The sequence below is a fragment of the Neodiprion fabricii genome, chromosome 4, assembly GCF_021155785.1.
Source record: "Neodiprion fabricii isolate iyNeoFabr1 chromosome 4, iyNeoFabr1.1, whole genome shotgun sequence".
NCBI lineage: Eukaryota > Metazoa > Arthropoda > Insecta > Hymenoptera > Diprionidae > Neodiprion > Neodiprion fabricii.
Genome location: NC_060242.1, coordinates 17238322 through 17261370, shown reverse-complemented (window position 1 = coordinate 17261370; position 23049 = coordinate 17238322). Strand labels below are relative to the sequence as shown.

Here is a 23049-nt window from a genome sequence, read left to right as displayed (position 1 = left end):
CTGTGAACGATGGTAACACCAGTCCTTGTCGTTTTTACGTACCGATCGTTTGTCGGACTGGGTTGCGCGCGCACGACAGTTTGTCGGACTGGGTTGCGCGCGCACGACACGATGCAGAGGGCGTCGCTTGACGATGAACTCATAACGCCCCCACCCTATTACGAAAAGTCCCATGAGGCTATCAGTCGTTCCGTGTCCTCAGTCGACGCTGGATGTATCTTCAGTCAACGCTGCGGACATAGTTCACAGTACGTTCGAAATATATACCGAAAATTGAATAATTGACTTTATACGAAAGTTAATCTTTGATATCTCGACCTTGGTGATGCTGCTTATTGCTTTCAACAATCTCATCAAAAGAGATTTCAGTTGTTAGTAAAATATCCAACATATCTTCACATCGTTATATGAAATACCCAGAAAGTATGAAGTGCCACTACGAAGTACTCGGCGTTTCGAGAGATGCGTCAGACGACGATTTGAAAAAAGCGTACAGAAAACTAGCACTGGAATGCCATCCTGATAAGAATTTCGACAATACTGAAGATGCTAAAGAACAATTTCAAATCGTCCAACGAGCATGGGAGGTCTTAAGTGATCCGCAAGAACGAGCCTGGTATGACAATCACCGAGAAGCTATTTTGAAAGGAGGGATAGGAGGGAATTACAAAGATGATTCGATCGATTTGTTCCAATACTTTACTGCGAGCTGTTATGAGGGCTATGGCGATGGCGAAAAAGAATTTTACACGGTTTATGGAAAAGTTTTTGAACAACTGACTGCTGAAGAATCAGAGTTTTGCAAAGAAGAAGATTTGGACGATGAAGTATCTGGTTTTGGGAATTCCACTAGCTCATATCACGATGTTCACAAATTTTATGCATATTGGCAAAGCTATTCGACAAAGAGGTCATTTGCTTGGCTAGATACATACGATATTCGTGATACCCCAAACAGACGTGCTTTAAGATTGGCAGAAAAGGAGAACAAGAAAATTAGAGATAAGGCTAAAAAAGAACGCAATGAACAAGTTCGGAACCTTGTAGCATTCGTTCGCAAGCGTGATAAACGAGTTAAAGCGCATGCAAAAATCCTGGCAGAAAGAGCTAAAGAAAATACCGAAAAAACACAAGAACGGAGAAGGCAACAACTGATCCAGAGACAAAAAGAACTGGAAAGTTATACCGAGCCGGAATGGTCAAAGTTTTCTAATATCGAACAAGATTTAAAGGTTATTGAAGCAAATCTTGCTGCTGAGTTTGGAGAGGAATTAACTTCAAATATAGATTCTAAAGATGCCGATGATACGGATAGTAACACCCTGTATTGCGTTGCTTGCAGCAAAATATACAAGACACAGAAAGCATTTACGAATCACGAAAATTCCAAGAAACACGACGATAATGTTTCAACCATGATAGCCTCCTTCATGGCTGATGAAAATATGGAATTTGAATGCAGTATTCGAAAGTACAATTCGGACTTTGAATTGAATTTTAAATGCGGTAGCAAAAGAAATATTTGTTTGATAAGTCGAAACCGGAAAAGTGTGATATTGGCAATAAGCCGAGAAATACGAGATCTCTTGATGAACCGCAGTGAGAATATCGATGTGAATGCGAAAGGCAACCAGCGAAGTACATCAAATGAAGAAATGATTTCGGATAGTGAATCAAGTTCTACAAGTGAAAAAAATACAAATAAGCTTGTGAAAAAACAAGGTGTTGAACTAGCCACAGGCCCAGAACCGGAAGACTTTCTTATAGTAATTAAAATACACGATAACATGAATATAGTGATTCCTGAATGTAAATTGATATCAGACCAAGAGAACGAACTTGACAACCCAGTGTTACATATGACAGAAAAATCTCGCAAAAGTAAGAACAAAAAGCGTAAAAATGTTCAAAAAGTCATTCTTGAACAAACAACCGACGATGAGCAAGAACTAGATGCTCATTTTGGGTGGTCCAAGAAACAGCGAAGGAAACAAAAACAAAAGGAAGCAACTCTTGACAACAAATATCACACTGTCCCAGAAACGATTGACAATTTTACTAAAGGCAACAAAGTAAATTTTGACGATACTGACTTGAGCTTTGAAGTAGATGCCAGATTATTAACTCAAAGTACAAAAAAATCTAAAGGTAAGAGAGCAAAGGAAGCAAGAAGAATTCAGAAGTTAAGCTCTGATGAGAGCAGACGCAAGGACAAGAAGGAAAAAAAGAGAGAAGGGTCATGGGAAGAAAGCGTTCTGGATTTATATCACTTGTGTATTCTATGTGGAGTAGACTATCTAATCAAGAATGAATTATATGATCATTTTGCGGAGACTGGTCATTTTATCCATATCCGGAATTTACCAAAGAATGAGATGTATGATTATTATATGGAGGCCGGTTATTTTTCATATATGCCGAATTTAATTTATCATTTTTAAAATGTTTAAGGGCTATTCTGGTTTGGACGCCCGAATTTTAGGTGTTTTTCGGATGCTGAAAAAAAAAAAAAAAACCAATAAATATTTTTCGTATCCATTTTCTTTTACCAGTTATTTATTGATATTTTAAGAGTATAAAAAAGTCAAATTAGTTAAAAAATAATGAAAATTGAAAAATCTGCAGGCCGGCAAATTGGGGGCTCACAAAAAAATGGCGTGTCTTGGTTGGCAGGATTCTAGTCCTTCCAGTGATCTGAAACAAATTTTTTTTTTTTAAATTCTTAAAGAAGAAGGATGTAGTTATCGCACTACGTGTGGGTTTTTGAGGAGAAGAATTTTTCATAAAATGGCGGCGGTGTGAAAAATGAGTCGCGTTTTTTCCCTGGTTTTTTCAACTTTCAGAATTTTTAAAACATAGTAAAACAAAAAAAATTTTTCGCAAGCACGCTTCTTTCCGCGATGCTCTAATATATACAGAAGCTCCGTGCCAAATTGCAAGTAAATTGGTTGATTAGAACTTGGGATATCGTACCAACCGTATCGAAAATAGTAGTTTTGAGAAAAACGCGTTTAAAGTTTGAGGTCGAGTTTCGCGGAGTCTGATTCGTTTAATGGCGTGTTATACTTACATTTTCCTAAGCAGCGATCCCTGCCCCATTTTTCCACTTCAAACGTGAGATTTTGTTTTTTTCTAAGAAAATATCGACTACAAAAGACCTTTTTTAACTGATTCTTCTTAATCATTGTTTGCCTACTGTGTAATGTTCATTCGTTCCGGCCGGACCGCCGACCGGTTTAGTCGGCGCGTGACAAATGAAGCTGTAAATTTGAAAAGAATGAGAATTTTGAAAAATCCTCTTACGGACATATTCTTAAAACTCTAAGCTTTGAAAATATGGCCAGAAAAAAATCGAATTTTTCGAATTTCTAAACCAGAATACCCCCTTAAGACAATCCTGTGAAGAGTATATAATCTGGGCGACGTGATAATAAATTCCCGAACGATCTTGTGTTTGGGGGTCAGCGAGTCTTACCTAATTTCCAGAAAAATATTTACAAGTAGTATTTTTGTTTGGAAAGGTCTGGGATTTCTGCTGCAAATAAACTGACTGGGAACAACAATATATCACAATTAACATGGTAAAAAAAGTCATTTGCAATTTTTCAAAGAACGCAAGATCGATCTTCCAACTGTTCTCCGTGGAGTAGGCCTACTGGGGATACCACGTGAAAAAAAAAAACGCGCCGGGTGTTCTACCGCTTGCGGTGGTGTGGAAACGAGCACAAGTGAGCTTATTTTCACTGGTCAAATACTAACGTATGTATTGTAGTTATTCAAATGACAATTTTATTACTGCGCAAATTTAACTTACTGTCAATGAAACTCATGCTTCGATGATCTGTAACGAATGTGGAATCGTAATAACTTCGGATTTCTCTAATTTAGTCGGAGTGAATTCCACGTGAATACATTTTTCTTTTTGATAAATTTCGCTTTTTAATTGAAATGCGTAAGATGCGCATGCCTTTGGAAATTCAGAATTTGGCAATTCCAACATCTTTCTCCCTCTCTTGACCTTGCGCAGTCGACACAGTAAAGTCGTTGAATTGTAAAATTCGAAATTTCCAGTCTTTACTCATTGGACAGCTCGACTTTTCGGAGAAATTAGTTCTATTTCAATTGCCTATCCGGCACAGCATTCCCACTATTTCTTTCTTGAATTTTTTGTATTACAAGAATTCGTAAATTCAAATTTAACCGCGCGTTTTGTGCGTAAACTTGATACTGCAAGGTTCTGAGCACAAGTCATTCAGCGCCGTGGCTGACACGCGTCGCGCACGGACATTGATAAAACAATTATCAACTACCGTTTGAGTCGAATCATGGTCACCCGCAATCAACACGGTGCTCGGATCAAGTTGTTACAATAAACCACGATATTTGCGTAACAAATGAGCACGTCTCCCGTGACAACTGATAAAGAGCAAAAAACGCGAAGCTCATTCGAAACCGGCTACTAAAAGTGACAAAAAGAACGATGTTGAGAAATTATGTACGATTGTCATACGGGTGATCCGTCTAAAAGACCCAACATGATGGAATACAGTAAGAAATTCACTCCCATCTTCGCTTTTGAATCTATTTTGTCGGAAATTATTTAAAATTCTTACGAACAATTTCTATACCCGCTTGATTTTCCAGATTACTTAACCGAATCTACTGTTGAATACGTATTGCAATAAATCATTGTACTTACATAAATAAAAAGAAAGGCAACTAATACGATAACTTGCATCTTATAATATTATCAACTGATTTGAGACCCAATTAGGTATCACCAAAGAAATGTTTCGTCATATTATACGTGTTGATTCATTGCTCGCCATAGAAAGGAAGAGATTCGTCAGTAACGCATATCACAAATCGGTTGCATTGAAAAATATTACTACTTCAGTGGGAATAATTTTCAACGGCTGATTATCACATTATTGTTACTTGGGATCTGATTATGAATAAAATAGTGTGTCCAAAAGGTCGTCCCTACGATATATTCGTGAAACGCGAAAAAAATTATGCATCAATAAATAAACGTGTACGCGTAAGTTGGTTGCCTCGCCACCAATTTCAGAGACCAGTACAGGCGTTGTTGGATAGCGATCCTTGCAGGAAGCGTACAGCTTGGAATCTAAGGGACCTGTCAATATTTCTACAAAACGGTCAATCAACCCACCATGGGAACCTAATGTCATTACAATAACCATTCAACGATTAAGCAATTATATAAATTTCTAACAAGTTCCTTGCAATTCCAACAAGTAGAATCTGTAGAAATACTTAGATAGATCAGAATCCTGTCTCGGAAAAAATAAATGGATTGTTGGAAGCAGAAGAACGTTTTTGAAGCTTCCGAAAGGTCGTACAACCTTTTATCTTTATTTTTCTAACATGGATATCGTAGATAATTTATGAGAATCGACTCGGGAAAACTACTAGAATGGTGAGTTCATGAGAGTTGAACATCGCACATACAGCACACCAGTCCACACAAGGAAAAGTTCGCGGGAACCAACACGTCACAAATACCCAACAAAGACGCTTGAATAGACACGACTATCAAAGACGCTTGATACACGTGATAAACACACATTCACCAAACTTTAAACTGCATTTAATCAAACTGCATCTACCAAAAATGAAAATAAGTGTTAACACATAACTAATTACTTTACGAATAAAACAAACTATTTATATATTCATCAGTAAAAATCAGCAATTCTTTAGTGCAATCAGCTCTCGCGCAAATGTGTGATGTTTTATTTATTCGTTTTTGAGAGTCCACACGACCGGACTTGAGTTAACACGAGACGACACATAAGTCATATAAATGGAAAGCACCCGTTGTAGCGAATCGTAGACTGAAACGTGACTGTCGGCCAATAAAATTCGAACGACTCGACGCACGTGCACAAGGTGCGCACTTTCCGCGTGGACATATGCATGACACACGGGGTACGTTCCACTCTTCAATTAACGCTCGCAACAACCACGGTCGTCGCGGGCGATCGCTCTTTATCACGCTCTTATTCAGATTACATACTTACATACATCAGTCTTACATACAGGTCTGGAAACTCGCTCAAAACTTCAACGGCGGGGGTGTCTTACTGAAGTACCGGCCGCTTCGCCTGGTGACCACGAGTGTCGCTGCTATTGAGGGTTTCAAGCTGTATAAAAGGGACGGAAACAGATTTGAAAACCACGCTCAACAATCTGTTTCCATCTCTCTGTCACAGCCTGATAGCGTTTTCCACTGGTTGCACTGAGTGCGCACTGGCTCGAACAGAGGGCACGCGTTCCGTGTATGTGTCACCCGGCATCGGGGCAAATCTTCTGAGCGGAACATGCCGTGAAACGTATAACGGCAGATAAAGGCAGACTAGATCATAATTTCTCCTAAATCACAAATAATGTGACGTTACTTGACCGACTGCGCGACGGCCAGTTTTTTCAAGCAAGTGATAAAGAAGCCAATTGAACAAACGCAACGGTAATTTTTCGTTTGTAACTAAATGTCATAAATGTTAGGGACGAGAATACAAACCGATAAAAATTAATAAGTCAAGTTGTCCCAATCTCCTGAAATATACCTAGCAGTTAACCTCCAAAAGCTGAAAAAATATGTATCCATACTTCGATATCGGATATGCTGTGGAATACTCTTATGAAATATAAAATGTTGGGAATCTCTCTTCTATCTTTCAGCTCCAGCAAATCATCATCACTGCTAGACGAAGATGAAATTAGATCTAATAAAAAAGTTGCTGTCACAGCATCTACTTAGACTCTTTCACGATCGGCAGCCATAATTGCACTGCTTTGACACTGACTTCCAATTTCAGGGCAATATTTTACGCACTCAATGCTAAATTCACGCACCCGAGCTGCCAGTGGAACACGCTGGAAATACAAATCTACCGCTAGTGCGCCCTCAGATCACACTCAGTGCAACCAGTGGAAAACCACTGATCGCTATATCGCTATAAATCTCACTATCGCAGAGACACTCGTGGTCACTAGCTGAAACGCCCGGTGCTTCAATAGGAGAACATACCTCCACCACCACAGTTCCCAGAACTGCATGCACGGAGCTAGAGTACAGAAGTCCAATCCCTGCATTGAAGATGTGTTCGCGAAATCATGAGAAATAAGGGTTTCGTTAGCGGCGCTGTGGTCACTCTGGACCGATAACTATATGTATATTAGATATAATAGCTCCATGATGCCGTACATATTTACGTTTATTATAATTATTATAATTTTGTTCACTATATCACTGTATTACCATATTTATAGGATCAGAATGTCCGGAGCGACGCTGGTGATAAAACCGTGCACTATTAAATCTCAGAGTTTCGCGGACGCCTTTTCTGCCTCTCCGCCTTAGAGATCGGACTCCTGTACTATAGTCTCCATGCCTGTATGTAAGACCGTGCCCTAAATACTTTTTCCTCATTGTTTCAGAATTTACAATGATAGCCTCGGATATCTTGTTGTATTTCTTTCTGTTAATTTCAGCAGACTTGACTTACAAGAACGTTGCTCAGGCGCCAGAATATTGTGGAAAGAAAAATGGATATGCTTTAGATGATAAAAATTGCTTTTGGCACACCGAATTCACTAGCAAGAGGTTCAACCTAACCTAGCTTTTCCGATTTTAATGCATGGAAGCCTTAATGTTTCATTGGGACTGACTGAACGTCGCACTTACTCAACAAAACGAACGACTTTTTTTAGATATATATTGTACGATGTGAATCCCCCTGAAGGATTCAACCTCAGGCGAGACGTCTACCTCAGAACGTCAATCTTTGTTAGAAACTTGTCAGAGAAAAGTAAAAAGCGCTACCAGTGGCACCTTGTCCTGCCACCATGGGGTAACCGCTCATATTTCTATCACGAAAGAATCTACTGCATGAATCTACCCCAAAGTAAAGAGACTTTTAACACTCCGTAACAACAATTATGCAGGAAATTTGTACCATTGGAGAAGCACGGACATTGGTCCCCAGAAGCAGATACCATGGAGTACATTCTTCGACTTGGAGAGTTTGAAGAAATATGTACCAGTGATAGAGATGCACGAATTTATCAAAGGTATTTGTACTTGGCAAGCTAAAATTGGTAAAACAAAGAACAGTTAACACACTCTTTTCTTTGCAGAATACTCGCAAAACAGCAAGACCTTGGCGATAGATCGTGTCTACATTTTACAAAATGATGAAAAAATGTTTGAGACTGGTAACTTTGACGATAAAAATCAGCTCGTCAACTGTACCCCTGATGCGTTGAGAAAGTACCAAGCCTCTAGTTCTGGCAACTACGGTGCAAAGTTTTGGGGCTACTCGAATGTCACTGCTAACGAAGTGAAGTGCCTAGTCTATCATGGCACTATGTCTGGACTTGAGGAGAATCTCTATCCTGATATTTACAGGTAGAAATTTTGACGAAAACCTGAGAAAATGAAAGGAAATAACAAGTTAATTGAGTCATATTCCAGCTCTGTGATGTTCGATCACATGGAGATACCCCTTCATGATTCTTACGGTACAAAAGAATACTGGGCAGCAAGACGCAGCATGAGATATAACTCTGCTCTCTATGAGATCGCTAATGATTTCAGGCAGAAATATTTAAAGTCAAATGACTCTAGGGACAAGACAGAACTACCTATGGACTGGACCAAGGAGAAAGTAATAGATTCAGAAACAGATATTCCAATGATTCAGTTTCATTTCTTTTGCCTCGAAACACTGTAAGGTGATCAAAACAATGTATTTTTTATTTTTCATAGAGCAAAAGAAACGCGCTCGGAGGACCATATCTATGTGTACACTTTAGAAGACGCGATTTTTTAATAGGTCGCGCAGGTTCTGTACCGACAATAAAGAATGCGGCATCTCAGTTGAGTATAAAAATGGAAGAACTAAATTTGCAGTCGATTTTTATAGCAACAGATGCAGAGAATAACGGTACGAATATCTCAAAATCGCTTCAACCATTTGTGAGAATATCATACGTTAAACGTTGTTTTTCTTTCTCTAGAATACAATGAGCTTAAATCACTGCTAAACATGTATGCAGTAACAAGATACACACCATCAGATAGTGTTAAAAAGTTGTATAAAGATGGGGGTGTTGCTATTATAGATCAAATAATTTGTTCAAAAGCGAGGTAAGTTTCTATTATTTTTTACTGACCACAGAACTAATCAATGTTATTAATTATGTCTAGGTACTTCATAGGAACGCACGAATCGACGTTCACGTTCCGAATCCAAGAAGATAGGGAAATAATGGGTTTCCCATCGAAGATGACATTCAATGAATTGTGCGGAATTGAGAAATGCAAATCTAGAAGTTCATGGAAAATCTTATGGTGATGAGTCAAGATGGCAAAAATCGAAAATTCGAATTAAACACAATGCGCAACAATGTATCCAAGAAAAGATGCAGTAAAAAAAATATTCGGAAATAAAAATTCTCCTACCCATTCTGATAGTTTACACCTTTTTCTACCAGTTGATAAAATTCAAGAGTAATAATTTATGCGTCGTTTACTCTCCAGTCCACTTTTACAGTTAGCAAAGATATTTTCGGGGAAGGATAATTGCGATTAACTGTGAGAGCAATTGATCTTTCAAAAAGTTTTAATTTTAAGATCTGCGGAATTATACAGGAATCGGTGCAACAGGGGGAGCATCCGGTTTGGCCACCTTAACATCGGAGGATGGATAAGTGGGAAGAGTTTCTTCCTTTGGCTCTACGACTGACACGTTGTCCGGCAGAGGTTTCTTGGGTCCAGTCTTACCATTGGGGTCCCAAGGAAGCATAATTTTTACTTTAATTCCCAAAACACCTGTAACATAATAACAATTACAATTATCACGCATTATGTTCATACGCAGAAAAGTAGTCAAATATAATATTTTAAGACATTCGATAATCACGTCATTATTGTAAACTATTACTTCTGAAATTCCTTAAACAAGAATGGCAAAATTGCACGTTTACCTTGTCTGAGGAGTACGTGTCGGGTTGCTGTGTCAACGTAGTCATTTGTTGGCTCTCCGGAGTGGATCATAAGTCCGTCGACGAATTTCATGGACTTTGCACGCTGTCCACGAAGTTTTCCGCTCACGACAACTTCACATCCTTTAGCACCAGACTCCATGATGAAACGAAGTACTCCGTAACACGCACTTTATTGAAAAATAAATACTTGTAAGTATTGAATCTCCACTACACTATGTATAAATACTAGGAGTAATATTATTTAAAATCTTTACCGTCTGACAGCCAGTCCTCCAATAAGTTTGTAACGTAGAGATTCGGCCTGGGCAATGGCGCAAAGACCACGAGTTGCTACCTTCTCAGCGTATAGTTCCACGCTGTGTTCCTTGAAATTGAACCTCTTCTGAACTACCGAAGTTAGCTCTCTTATCCGGCGTCCTTTCTCTCCTAGGACATTCTGGGTACGTGTAGCCATGATGATGATTTCAGTGCGCGTTGGGGTGACACGCACTTCAACACCCGAGTAACCATCCTCTGCAAGTTCACGAGTCAGAAACTCGTTGAGCTCAGCTTTGAAGACTCCGTCTCCAACAAACTGCAATGAAAAGTAAAATTAATTCTGAACATAAGGCAGAGAAGAATTCACCTCATTTTCATGTGGAAATAACGAATCGAAAAATCGACAACTGGGGTATTTTGAAGGGCCAGGCTGTGTTTACGGTTCAAACCTAACCTTAACCTAACCTACAAAAATCTGCGTGGCTATGGAATAATTAACCAGTAAAAATCGGAGTGCGATTCGCCGTTGCCAAAAGAATGAGTGTCACAGAAATGCATCACAACTGTTTTGTTACTTTTGATGCACAAGTGACAGGAGCGGGATAACCGCTTTGGGGAGGAACAAGCGACAGCTGAAAGTATCCGAGCGATCCGATATTCAAACTTTGGCGATTCACAGGTTTAGCAGGAAAATATCGTGAGGAAATGTTTGCGTTTTACCGTGATTGCGATATTTGTTTGATAAACGCGGTAAAAGCTGTTAAAACTAACTAACCTTCCTCTTCTTCGAAATCGAACGGGCTGCCATAATCAGCGCTGTTACAAGAAAGGAGACGGAAAACTGAAGGGTCTTCCGACTGGAAACGGAAATGGGACTCGACCGCAGAACTCACATTCAAATCAGCGTCTTTTTTTAACCTATTCAACACTGAAATGTGATGAGATGATTCGTGGCAGTAGAAAAATCATAAGCATGTAAAGATAATACAAATTATTCAAGCTATTGACGTACAAGTTTGGTTAAAAAATATTCTCATTAAATCATACAGTTGTTTTTCTGATCATTTTGCGTACACGATTGCCACTATCAGGCGTGAATTCATTTCTACGCCTGACGACAGTCAGACGGATTTGCACGTGTAATTGCACTTTTGTCAGTCAGCAGGAGCGAAGGGACTAAAATGGATGAGCTGTGAAAGCTTCGTATGTGACTACATACCTATGCGTTTACAAATCATACAATGTATGCCGAGTGTGCGGGGTGCGTGTGCATCGTTGTAGCGCAACGATAAGGCATTCCGCATAAGAATAACAGAGAAGCTAGGTCAGGCCACAGTTGCGGTGGGGATTAATTCAGTAAAAGAATAGTCATAATAAGAAGGAGGCACCTCAGTAATTAGATAAAAATACATATTCTCGCGAGGTATATTTAATTGCCGCTTGCACGTATACTCTGAATTGTTCATATAGGTTAGAATCAGGGTAGTGTACTTTGTTGATATACTACGGCTGTGTAAATTTGTTATGTAAAATTTGTCCTGCCAATTGTCATGGAGTGGAAAACGGTGATAACCACAATCGCGGTAGTGAGCCTGTGCTTCTTGGCAATACCGATCAAGATCGAGCCCGACAACACCGAAAGCGACCTAAAATTGTTCAAGACTTATGTTGAAAAATTTAAGAAATCTTATACACGATCACCTGCAGAGTACGAGGAAAGGTTTCGCAAGTTTCAGGTAGGTGGCGTTAACTGTCTACAATCCGATTACCTCCGGATTGATTTGATTCAAATCAGCGGCTTGTTAGATTTCGCGCCATATTCTGAAGCCAATTATCACACACGCTGTAACACATGCATATAGATTTGTGGGGCTTTCCACGGCCGCTTTATCTAAGTTAGTGACATTATCGGTACTTGACATTTTTGTTCACAAATATTTATATATAACGTATAACCTTTGCGATAAAGTTCATACGCATCGTATTTATGCTGCACGGTCACAAGGCTGAGGCTTCTATGCGTCATAGTCTGAATGATATCACGAAAAATTATAATTAACGGACATTGTTACATTAGCAATTGCAATTGTTCTGTTTGAATAAAATCAGAGATCCCTTCGACATATCGAGGAGATGAACGCCAAGCGAACATCGAAAGAAAGTGCGAGATACGGGGTTACAGAATTTTCCGACTTGTCTGAGGACGAGTTTGCGAGCTCTTATTTACGCCCTGATTTGTCCTCGCGTGGAATGCGGCATCTCCATCACTCGCATCATCACTCGCACCGTCACAATCGGGATGATACTAAAGATGGTCGAGCCGACAGCAGTGAGAAGAACAGATTGCGGAGATCTACTACCGGGTTACCGGTAAAATTCGACTGGAGAGAAACGGGATTCGTAACTCCAGTTCGAAACCAAATGAACTGCGGTGCTTGCTGGGCATTCAGCACTGTCGAAGTCGCCGAAACGATGTTTGCGATTAATAATGGCACGTTGCACACGCTTAGTGTTCAAGAGGTAAAAAATGCAACAAGTTGGACTGAAATATAGCAACACAATGTACACGAGAAACTGATTACGTTGATGCGTGGTTTTTATTATCAGATGATTGATTGCGCTGGAAACAGTAACTTCGGTTGTAACGGCGGTGATATTTGCAGTCTGTTGATGTGGTTGACGGTAACGCGGGTTAAAATCAAGGCGGAAACCGCGTACCCGATGACGTGGAGAACGGACAGCTGCCAATTGAAAAAGTATAAAATGACCATGGCGATGTATTAATTGAAATAAATAATCCCTCTCTGTAATCTCATTATTAATCTCTTTATTCAGGGAAGATTTGTCATCCGCGGGCACATTTGGCGTGCAGATTATAGATTTCACATGCGACAAGTACGTATACTCCTGAATTGCATGCAACCCGATTACTCAGTCGAAACTCTAAAAAACATCACTTAGATGTTTTAATTGCTCGGAATTCTGGAACTACGGCTTTTTCTTTTACCGCCAGTTTCGTAGACGCCGAAGAATCGCTGATGGCAACCCTTGTCAGTCATGGTCCAGTCGCTGCAGCAGTGAATGCTTTATCGTGGCAAAATTACCTGGGAGGTATAATTCAATTCCACTGTGACGGCGGATTCAAAAGTCTAAATCACGCGGTTGAGATCGTGGGCTACGATTTGAGCGCCTCGGTGCCTTTTTATATTGTCAGAAATTCTTGGGGTGAGAATTTCGGGGATAATGGTTACCTGTACCTTGCAGCTTACGGTAATCTCTGCGGTGAGGAATTATTTTTTTTCCTATTATTTTCTTTTTTTTTTCAACTATCGGCCACGGTTTTATTACAATGTTGAATTCTTTTCGCAGGTATTGCCAACCAAGTGTCGTCGTTGGACGTCGCGTAGATGGGAAAAGTTGTGTTACCCTTCCTTTTAATATTTATACTACGTATGTGTTTATGCAACATACTGTTTCATGAAACACGTTGTGGCTGCAAGTGTTACATTCGTTTGTTTAAAATTTTTTGTGAGAAGTGGGGAAAAAACTTCACACATTCCTATGTGCAGTTTCCGCGAATAACATTTTAATATGCAATATAAGCACATAGACGGTATACACGTTATATTTTTATCCTTTTTTAATTTTATAAATATGGTTACATGTGTATAATATTCGCAATAATCAATAACTTCAACAAGTAACACAGGACTCTTAATATAAGTACGTTCGTATACGTACGACAGTATTAGCGTACCACTGCTGCTAGGAAATTATATACCTATTAAAATTAATTAACTTGTCGATTATACATTCGAAATCAAACATATCACTTATAGTTGTACAAAGAGTATTCAAATGCCGGATGGCTATGGACTTATAATCTGAAAATAACTTTAATTTCCATCGTGTAAATTAAAAAATGAAGACTATCAAGTGAGAACATTACCATCATTCTTATTATTCCTGCTCAAATCTACAACTAGACACGTAATCTACTAGAGTACAAAAATACCATTAAAAATGTAAACCCTGTGATTCCATACTGATGAATGTGTTTGAATAAAAATTTGATCTCTTTATCCAATCAGGTGAATGTTAAATAAAGCAATGTACGAAACTATTTACACAATATTATCGTTTAGCCATTAAATATGACCGCGTAAGTCAAAATGTTTCCTCTGACAGCTCAATTTACTTGATTTAGGTATTTGTGATAAGGAAACGGAGCGGTACAATCTTGTGACACAATTATAAGTAAACGCGTTAAATTATAATTATTATATTAACTTTACTACAACTCATGAAAATAAAATTTGACTCTTCATTTATCCCCCTTTCCGGTGCTGACTTGAAGCAAATCACATATCACGTAGATGCGTGAATTATAGTCTACATAGAAGCTTCGGCGGAGCTTTCTAGATTGTTTTGATCATCATCGGCTCCCCAACATCCCCACGCGCCCGAGAGCTTCGCCTTCATGTCCCTGCTCAACGGCGGGATGAGATTTCGCGGAATCAAAAACGTTGACAGATTGAAAAGGTCCAAAAACACCTTGTAACGATCGCTGGAATTTAAATAGAAGTTTTTCTCATATCTTTTCAGTAACCGCGGGAAAAAACGAACAGCATATTTTACCTCAGTGTGGACCGCAGGTACTGATAACCGGAAGAACCACCGGTGCCGAGCTGTTGGGAGCCAATCATCCTCTGGACCATGATGACGTGATTGTCTGGGTAAAAGAACTTGCTTGTGAGATATTTTAGCAAAGTGGAATATCAATAAATGCAAAAAATAATCAATTTCTCAATTGTTTACATCGCCATTTCGTGATCAAGGAATCGATGTCCATGAGTAGCGTGAGGATCTGGTGAGGCTGACTAAACCGAGGCTCGTCTCTGTACAGCGTTATCATAACGGCGCCTTGGAGAGCCGCGTGAGTAAATCTCCGCTCTCCTCTTGACACAAGAGCGTCGTGAAGAGCCTCGTTGAATATCGTCTCGAAGACCGCCCTCCGCGAAGAGATGTCGGAGAGCCGATGGTTTCTCACCTGCTCGCTCTTCTCCGCCTTCGTATAATAATTCGATTCAAAATGTGATCATTCAAAAACGTTAACTACAAAATCGTGTACTATTATTCACCGCACGATATAATTAAACTCGGATCTTCGAATTATGTAACAGACGTACAATGGAAACCGATTTATTTGAAACGACTCTCCGTGCCTAGCAAACAGAGCTCTCTTCATAACAATATTCGCTTCTCTTGTCCCTTCGATTTAATTATTATTACGGCGACAGGTGCGGTTGACCGCAGAAACCGACGTCGCAAACTTATGTTACGTTATGTAGTCGAGAGTCGGTGAGTGGGTGTATATCTGATGCCAGCGAAGCCCGTTAACTGACCGCAGGATCGTACAGTTCCTCGATTGTTTTTTTCCCACCTTTTAACTTTTACCTTTAATTATCTTCTATTTGCTTTCACACCTTATGCAACTGCACCTAATCGCAGGTAAGAGAAGCTGTGTTTACGTTATCTGTTAGTCTGGTCGCTTCCTTCGCAAAGTTTATTAGATGATTTGAAATTCTCAGTACCATGCTGAAAACAGTGGGTTTGACTCTTGATACACTCTAATGCTTAGTAGCAAGTCAAATGCACTTTCGCAAAGTCACTTTCCGTAACGTAGGATGTGAATGAACCGAAAAGACAAGACTCTTACCTTGGCCGAAGCCTCCTGCTCCGTCAGCATCCCTTCAACCGCTCTGGTATACTTTCCCCAGAAGTCGAAATTGTGGGGTTCCAATCCAGGCGTGCGCTCCAGCCATCGCTGGACCAGGCAGCTCAGACTCGGCTCGTTCTCCGCGAGGCCAAGAGCTGTCATAGCCTCGGGATCCCTGCCAAATACCCTGGTGTAACTCTGGTTGTACTTTACTCTGTGCTCCTGAAGCAGGCCGAGCTTGTTCTCGAGCAGGCGAAACTGGAGCGACTGGAAACCGGATGCAGGACAGAGGTAGTCGCGGAAAGCCATAAAGTCAAGTGGTGTCATCGTCTCCAGGATCATCACCTGGTCCACGAGTAGCTGAAACCAATTTTCCGATTTCCTGTTATCCCTCTTGGTTGATATACTCGGAGTTTTCAGTAAAACACGCGCACTCGACGCCGGCAGATTAGGCAACTGATACTCTATGTCACATTCCGAGCGTTCGAATTGCCTATTTGCTGGCGTTGAACGAGCGAGTTTCACAGAAAACTCCGGATACATTAACTTCAGCCTCGATCGAAAGCCCCGATTTGTATTTATTCTCATTTTTTTCGTTTAACGAAGATTGAGACTATTGATCCGAAGAACCCAACGCTCGCTGTCAGTCCTTACTAGAGTGCAAGAGGATTTCTTTGGCTTCTCACGGTAAGCGGAGACCCTCTTGTATCACGGAGCTCATTCACGACAGGCTTACGCACGTCACCTGTATCGTGTACCTTGGCACACAATTAACTTGGGTAAGGAGATGTCTCAGATCGGAGAATTTGGGCTGTTTGCAAAGCGAAGCTAATGAAATGAGTGGGGAAACCCTTACGGGTTTTCCTGAAAGCGGGTTTTAAAATGAGATTAATGGTCTCTGTAGGGTCTGGCGCCAATATAAATTCGTAGGATGTCTTTGAGGCATTTCTGTGAACGTAAACGCAAACCTAGGTGTGACTTCTCACTAAAAACAATAATGTAATCGTACCAGTTTGAATAGGCTAGGGTGTGAGAAAACCGTGAGTTTGTAGTCGCGGGCAGGTTGGACAAATGGGATGAATGTATAATATACACGCAAGGATAGGCTTGAGGTCTGTAAGTCGAGACGACGAGTGGGAACTCGACACTGGCCGTGACGACGGTAAGAGATTTTCGATCCGAAGAAAACAGGCCGCAGAGAAGGAGAGGAAAAGGAAAAGAAATAATATCAACCCGGTTACGTGTGCATTACTCTGCAGGATATAATATATGCATGATATTGCAGGTGCAAGATAACATGAAATACGCATCTAACTATATACATATGTGTTATATGTTTCACGGAATCGAACGGAGATTGTTGTAAGACCTCGAAGGCAGTTGAGGCTGGCCTGACGATTAAACATTATGCGAAATTCTCGTGGGCCTAACTTACTCAATATATTGTTATTGTGAATTTGTGCGTATTACCCATACAAATACAAGGCTATGCAGTATGTGTGTATATCGTGTAAAATTCTGCAACAGTTCATCGCGTTCAAGTACACATATCGATGTGGCACAATATTCACTCATAGAAAGAGAGAGAGAGAATCATATCTAAGAAGTTATTTAACAAATATTTAATCCACGAGGCGGTAAACGATATCGGGAACGCGTTACGAGGTCGCCTCCGTGAAATAATAGTAACGTCGCATATGCGCACAATATATCATGATGCAAAAAATCGCGAGCTTGACCCAGATACCTTCGCTACACGCGCCAGGTAAAACTGATCCTACGTCCTATATACACTCGAAATCCTAAATGTAGCCCGAAATGTAATACTTCCTTGATCATAGTTACACTCGCACGTGTGTATATTCATAATTGGATTACACCCAGCCGTGAACACGGAACAGGTCGTTTACCCCCCAGGCTAATACCACTGTCATTGTCACCAGGGGATTTCGTTCCTTTTATCTTTTTCTATTTCCGCATTCCGTACGTATACCAGTCTTCGCACATTTCGAGTTCCAACTGATGTACGCAATGTCTAGTTTATCATCTTAGAGTGTTACGAGTTCGGCTGAAATATCGGTGGAAAATATAGCAGCAAAAAAAATCCTATTTCACTTATTATTATGACATTTCAACAACTTTTGCGAACTTTCTTTTGCTTTGATATTCGTGTGATTTGCCTAAAACAATCACGCCCAGTCGCTTATGCTGGATCCTAACGGCAAAGAAAAGCCAATTAACTTTCAGCTAGCCAGAGCACAAAATTGTACGTGTAAAGCTGTTTCCTTATTTACCTCTGCTTGTTTTTCCTCTTTTGTTACAGTCATGTTGTGAAATATTTGCTTTTCTATTTGCATACTCGCTGATTTCATTTACTTGAAAATATAAATTTGTACCAAGTGGTCTCCTCTCCCTGCTTTTTGATGACTACTATTAGAAAAAATTTTTTCTCCAGAGTGGCAATATTAAAAAGCGTTTCTCAATCTGGACATATGGGTTTCTTAATTGTGGCCATGGTTTTATCTAACTACATATTTTCATACACATATCGTTCCGTTTCGCACCATCAACAAGCACACAAGCAAGTTCAATTATACGGATTATATTTTAATTGTAAAGTTGTAGACTTACTTTCAGTATAAGGACGATTCGGTTCAACCTCTTCAATATTTCGAGCGTTCTCGATTCGTCAAGACCCTGAAATTGACGAACTGCTTATAGAAAAATAAATATAAGAAACAGGATACTATGGAAATGTTTAAAAATTCGCGTCCGCCAGTTTTCACCTCAGTGTTGAACAAGGCGCGGACAGAGTCAAGTTCGAAGATGATTTGCTTGAACCATAGCTCGTATGCTGTAACAGTAATTGTCATACTATTCATTGCTGTACTTATTAACGTAATCGGATTATCTTAAAGGGTCAGAGCAAACTTGTGCATCTCTCGAAGAGCACTATTATGCAAAACAACTATCGTCGCGTAAAACATGACATTAAATCGCTGACCTTGGTGGGTTACGATGAATAGATGCTCGTCGTGTACGCCTTCCTCGCCACATTGCGAGCTCAGCATCCTTTGAGCCGACAGTATTTTATCCAGACGAAGGTATTCGCCGTAAAGCATACCCGGACCCTCGGTCAATTGATCGCCATCCTGACTTGTGTCCTCGCTGAACAGATTGGTAAATATTATACGTAGTTCGTATTGCGCAAGGTTCTCGCGAATTGAAGCTTAAGTCTAAATCGTCATCAGTCTAATGATGTGTAACACAGAACCATACGACCTGATGACCCGTTAAATGATAATCTGACGAAATAGTAACGAAATTTTGAATTTTCATTGCGACAAGCCAAAGACGAAAATAGTCTTTGATTAAAAATTTATTATTCCACTGTCACTGACTCGAATAAGCTATCAGTTTATCGGACTTGACCTATGAAGAAGTCACGAGGAAAAAAAATTAGTTAGTATCATACTTGTTTTTGTTTGTGTTATCTCGCAGCGGTACGAAAGTTGCGAATATGTTTCGTTGCTGAAACGTCTCTGTGATTTTCAGTGCCGTTGAGTAATTGAGATGATTTATTTAATGAAGTGCAAATCTTCTTTTGTCTGGTTCATTGTTAAAAGTTATGTTAAAAAATATTCTTTCTTCGTGTCACGTAGTATGATCTCTAAGTATTATTTCGAGTATACACTTTTAATTCTACTAACCCTCCTCCGTTTCTCATGGGGCACGCCATCGCTCAGACAAATCTCTTTCGGCGTTCTGTATATTCACCAAGGCCTAACGCAAGAGAAAACAGATAATGTGTGTTGAATTTCGTATAATTGATTAATAAAATTCAAAAGGGAATAAAAATAATCGCCTACGATAAAATGAATAATTCAAATACGAATGAGTGTAATGTGAGAAGTAATTGAAAGTCAACTTCCTTGAAATTTTGTTATTGGTAAACTATGATTATACACAAAGAGAACAAAATAAACGAGTGAATAGAAATTAGATGGTACGTTTTACTCAATTCACGTGTATAACGAAATTAAATCTACGCGTTGCAGACCATAAATTTGATAAAACGAATTTACTTTTATGTCTCAATATGTAGAGAAAGAAAATGATCTCGTTTTGTTGACGGTCACTCGGCGACTGACACGTGAGCTCCGAGGAGCTATGGTTGGCTCCCTTTATGAGCAAAGAACCTCAGAGGAGAGAATTATCGAACTCTGTCATCGACTTCGCTTTCGTATAAGTTCACAGTTTTTTGCACTCACGCTCCACGACAAATAATTACGAGATATATCAGTGTCGAAACCGCTACTATCAATGTCACTCTTTCCTTTCATAAATATTCCCGCAATGATAAAAATGGTAACAAGAATGATAAATTTATCATTAATAAACGCAAATAACTCAACGTAGAATATGTTGATATGATGCAAAAATTTCGCAGCTAATATTATCCCTCTATATAATATGCTCGTAATCAGCCTTAAATCTGTACATTTTTAATTCGTAGTATAATAATTAAAGCTAATTCATGTTGGATTGATAATTCATCCACCCAGATTATTGTCTACCCGTTTATACCACCAGATCTTGCGAGTTTCATAAAAGTCCTGAGCCCAAACTTGTCGAACACAGAATACATTATAATCGTTCTTCCATAAAAGCGATAACTCAAAAGTCATTGATACTGTAGATCAGAAATAATTGATTTACAATTAAGTAAGTTCGTTGGGCTAGTTCGTATCCGACAATTGAAACTCAAATGTATCAAAGCCACAGCTTCGAAAAAAAATGATCCCCTCTCAGTGGCTATGCGCCTCGTTACCTGCAACCCGATTCTGTTTTATTGATTTTTTTTCAACACGCCGGCTTCTCCGCAACGCGGATATCACATAAGAAATTTTTGTAAAGTTTTGTAGGCGTAATGTAAATATGCAAATAGCGTCATCTGGCGACGACTAAGTTGAATTATATTCATGCGCCCGTATGTGATATAAACCGAAGTGGAGAAAAGAGGATTGTTAAAATTTGCATCATTAAAACAATGATGGCATTAAAAATGTTGCGAGTTTGTAGGGGGTCGATATTATCGGGTTGCAAAACTTGTACCGTAAGGATAGGGAGAGAAGAGTTGGCTAATGGGCTAAAATATTTTAGCACAAGGATCAACGAGGGTGAGCCTGATACGATTTGTGAAATAGTCAAATATTGGAGTAACCGGTTTGAAAATGAGGGTATTTCAGAACCTGTTGAATCAATCGAACATATTCTCACTCACGTACTCGGCTCAAAAAAGGTATGTCTGAGACTCATAGAAAATGATGCTCATTAAATTTTTTCGCGTCCGTTAAGGGGAATATTTACACATAGGAGCAATCCATCAGCAAACCTGAGAATCTGTGATCAATCAGTCTGTAATTGCGAACCAGGATTACAAATAACATCAAAGTAAAATGGGAGAAAAAACGCTTTTAAAATTTATAATCCCAGATTTATTCATAGTGTATAAGGGCGGGGGGTGTATCTCTTGTATTCTAAGAAAGAATCTGACATCCAGCGTTACAGTTCCAACACCGTGATTCAGACCATGGACTTGGCTGATGCGCCGGAGCAGCGGCTATCCTTAGACCAAATAACCAAGCTTCAATCTCTCTGTCAGTGCAGAATGTCAAGGTGCGCAGTTCTCGTTGATGCAGTATTTCATCTTCAACTTTATTCTATGTCGCATATTTTTCAGCAGTCCACAAAATTTTTCAGAATGCCTGTGCAGTACATCATCGGCGAATGGGATTTCAGAGATATTACGCTGAAACTGGTCCCTCCCGTCTTCATACCACGACCAGAAACCGAAATTCTGGTTGACATTGCACTCAGGAGAATGGCGGAAGCTAAGAATAGTCATTACATAGTGCTGGATATCGGCTGTGGCTCGGGAGCTATCTCTTTAGCTTTGGTTCACTCGAGCAACCAGATAGCAACGTCACAGGCAATAAAGTTTCACTTCTTGATTCCTTTTTCCGCATTCCTTGCAATTTTGACAGCTTTAAAAACTTTATTGTTCATTTATTTAATGTCTGGTTTATTATAAACACTTTCTGAACTGAAAAAGTTACCCTTTTCATCTGTTGCAAAGTTTTCTATTTGTAGCCCTGTTGTTGGATTTATAACGGTCATCAATTGATTATCTCCATGTCAAATTTACCAACTTGCCTTTTAATTCATTTTCAGATTCAGTGCACATCTGTAGACAAAAGTTTATACGCTTGCGAATTGACCAGGCAAAATGCAGAGATTTTAGGACTACAGGACAAGTTGAGAATCGTAAACGCGGCTCTTAGGGAGAATGGTACAATAAAATCACTAAATGACTCTCATCCGGGTGTTGATTTTGACCAGCAACAGTTCGATATAATTATCAGCAATCCGCCATACATACCGACTGAAAAATTAATGGAATTAGCACCGGAAATAAAAATGTAAAAAATCCACTGTGATCTTTAACGTGATTTAACTCGTCGGTGAATAGAAATTGAAGTGATGTCCTATTATAAATGATCTTTCTGTTTTTAATTTATTTTCATTAGATATGAAGATCTCAGGGCTTTAGATGGAGGCAAGGATGGTTTAAGCTTGATAAAAGCAGTCCTGAGATATGCGTCAATAGCATTGATTCCCAGAGGTTTGCTGTTCATGGAAGTCGATCCTACGCATCCGGAATACATTGAATTCTTCACCAAAAAATATACAGATTTAAAACTAAAGTTCGAACACACGTACAAAGATTACTGCAACAATGATAGGTTTGTTGAATTATCAAAATTAGATTGATAAATTAGGAAAAATCACTTCAAATTTACTTTTCCGTTACGCTAAATTTATTTTTCATTCACTTCGAGAATTTACTTATTTTTTACATCGTTATCAAAGTTGTTATCCATTCAATAACTACACATTTTATTATTATCTTTCATTCTTTCCATCTGTCTGTATTATCAATAAAACACGTTCTTTGAAGATTTTTGTTTCCTTGC

The 23049-nt window shown here is 39.4% G+C and overlaps 6 protein-coding genes across 15 annotated transcripts; 4 read left to right on the top strand and 2 right to left on the bottom strand.

Moving 5' to 3' along the window:
* The first annotated feature begins 372 nt into the window (after positions 1-372).
* LOC124180678 (dnaJ homolog subfamily C member 21-like) lies at positions 373-2681 on the top strand. The gene is made up of 2 exons (XM_046566423.1): positions 373-2148; positions 2626-2681. Exons 1-2 carry the CDS (start codon positions 408-410, stop codon positions 2679-2681), a joined length of 1797 nt encoding a protein of 598 aa, XP_046422379.1. The 5' UTR covers positions 373-407.
* A 4638-nt stretch (positions 2682-7319) lies between these two features.
* Positions 7320-9632, top strand: LOC124181228 (GDP-fucose protein O-fucosyltransferase 2). 5 transcript variants are annotated; one of them, XM_046567576.1, is made up of 9 exons: positions 7400-7424; positions 7522-7630; positions 7738-7877; positions 7972-8097; positions 8164-8434; positions 8501-8693; positions 8795-8972; positions 9046-9175; positions 9236-9632. In XM_046567576.1, the coding sequence occupies exons 1-9, from the start codon at positions 7415-7417 to the stop codon at positions 9381-9383; spliced, it is 1305 nt and encodes a 434-aa protein (XP_046423532.1). In that variant the 5' UTR covers positions 7400-7414; the 3' UTR covers positions 9384-9632. The 5 variants fall into 5 exon arrangements, with proteins under 5 accessions (XP_046423534.1, XP_046423533.1, XP_046423532.1 ...); XM_046567575.1 differs by having other exon boundaries at positions 7519-7630; XM_046567578.1 differs by having other exon boundaries at positions 7320-7420; positions 7522-7877.
* LOC124181236 (40S ribosomal protein S3-A) lies at positions 9633-11216 on the bottom strand. Its single transcript, XM_046567592.1, has 4 exons — positions 11069-11216; positions 10290-10609; positions 10015-10202; positions 9633-9859 (listed from the first exon to the last, which is right to left on the bottom strand). The coding sequence occupies exons 1-4, from the start codon at positions 11099-11101 to the stop codon at positions 9672-9674; spliced, it is 729 nt and encodes a 242-aa protein (XP_046423548.1). The 5' UTR covers positions 11102-11216; the 3' UTR covers positions 9633-9671.
* A 301-nt stretch (positions 11217-11517) lies between these two features.
* Positions 11518-14200, top strand: LOC124181232 (cathepsin O-like). Its single transcript, XM_046567582.1, has 6 exons — positions 11518-12029; positions 12403-12813; positions 12901-13049; positions 13129-13188; positions 13307-13575; positions 13663-14200. The coding sequence occupies exons 1-6, from the start codon at positions 11844-11846 to the stop codon at positions 13698-13700; spliced, it is 1113 nt and encodes a 370-aa protein (XP_046423538.1). The 5' UTR covers positions 11518-11843; the 3' UTR covers positions 13701-14200.
* A 344-nt stretch (positions 14201-14544) lies between these two features.
* On the bottom strand, positions 14545-20170 carry LOC124181230 (tryptophan 2,3-dioxygenase). The gene is made up of 9 exons (XM_046567579.1): positions 20098-20170; positions 19723-19795; positions 19017-19180; positions 18799-18866; positions 18644-18709; positions 16013-16372; positions 15112-15361; positions 14932-15025; positions 14545-14860 (listed from the first exon to the last, which is right to left on the bottom strand). The coding sequence occupies exons 2-9, from the start codon at positions 19749-19751 to the stop codon at positions 14686-14688; spliced, it is 1206 nt and encodes a 401-aa protein (XP_046423535.1). The 5' UTR covers positions 19752-19795; positions 20098-20170; the 3' UTR covers positions 14545-14685.
* LOC124181233 (MTRF1L release factor glutamine methyltransferase) lies at positions 19069-23032 on the top strand. Of its 6 annotated transcripts, XM_046567584.1 has the most exons (6): positions 19072-19192; positions 21176-21313; positions 21574-21691; positions 21776-22004; positions 22247-22494; positions 22603-23032. In XM_046567584.1, exons 2-6 carry the CDS (start codon positions 21247-21249, stop codon positions 22844-22846), a joined length of 906 nt encoding a protein of 301 aa, XP_046423540.1. In that variant the 5' UTR covers positions 19072-19192; positions 21176-21246; the 3' UTR covers positions 22847-23032. The 6 variants fall into 6 exon arrangements, with proteins under 6 accessions (XP_046423542.1, XP_046423540.1, XP_046423543.1 ...); XM_046567586.1 differs by lacking the exon at positions 21176-21313 and having other exon boundaries at positions 19069-19192; positions 21576-21691; XM_046567587.1 differs by lacking the exon at positions 21176-21313 and having other exon boundaries at positions 19078-19192; positions 21584-21691.
* The last annotated feature ends 17 nt before the right edge of the window (positions 23033-23049 follow it).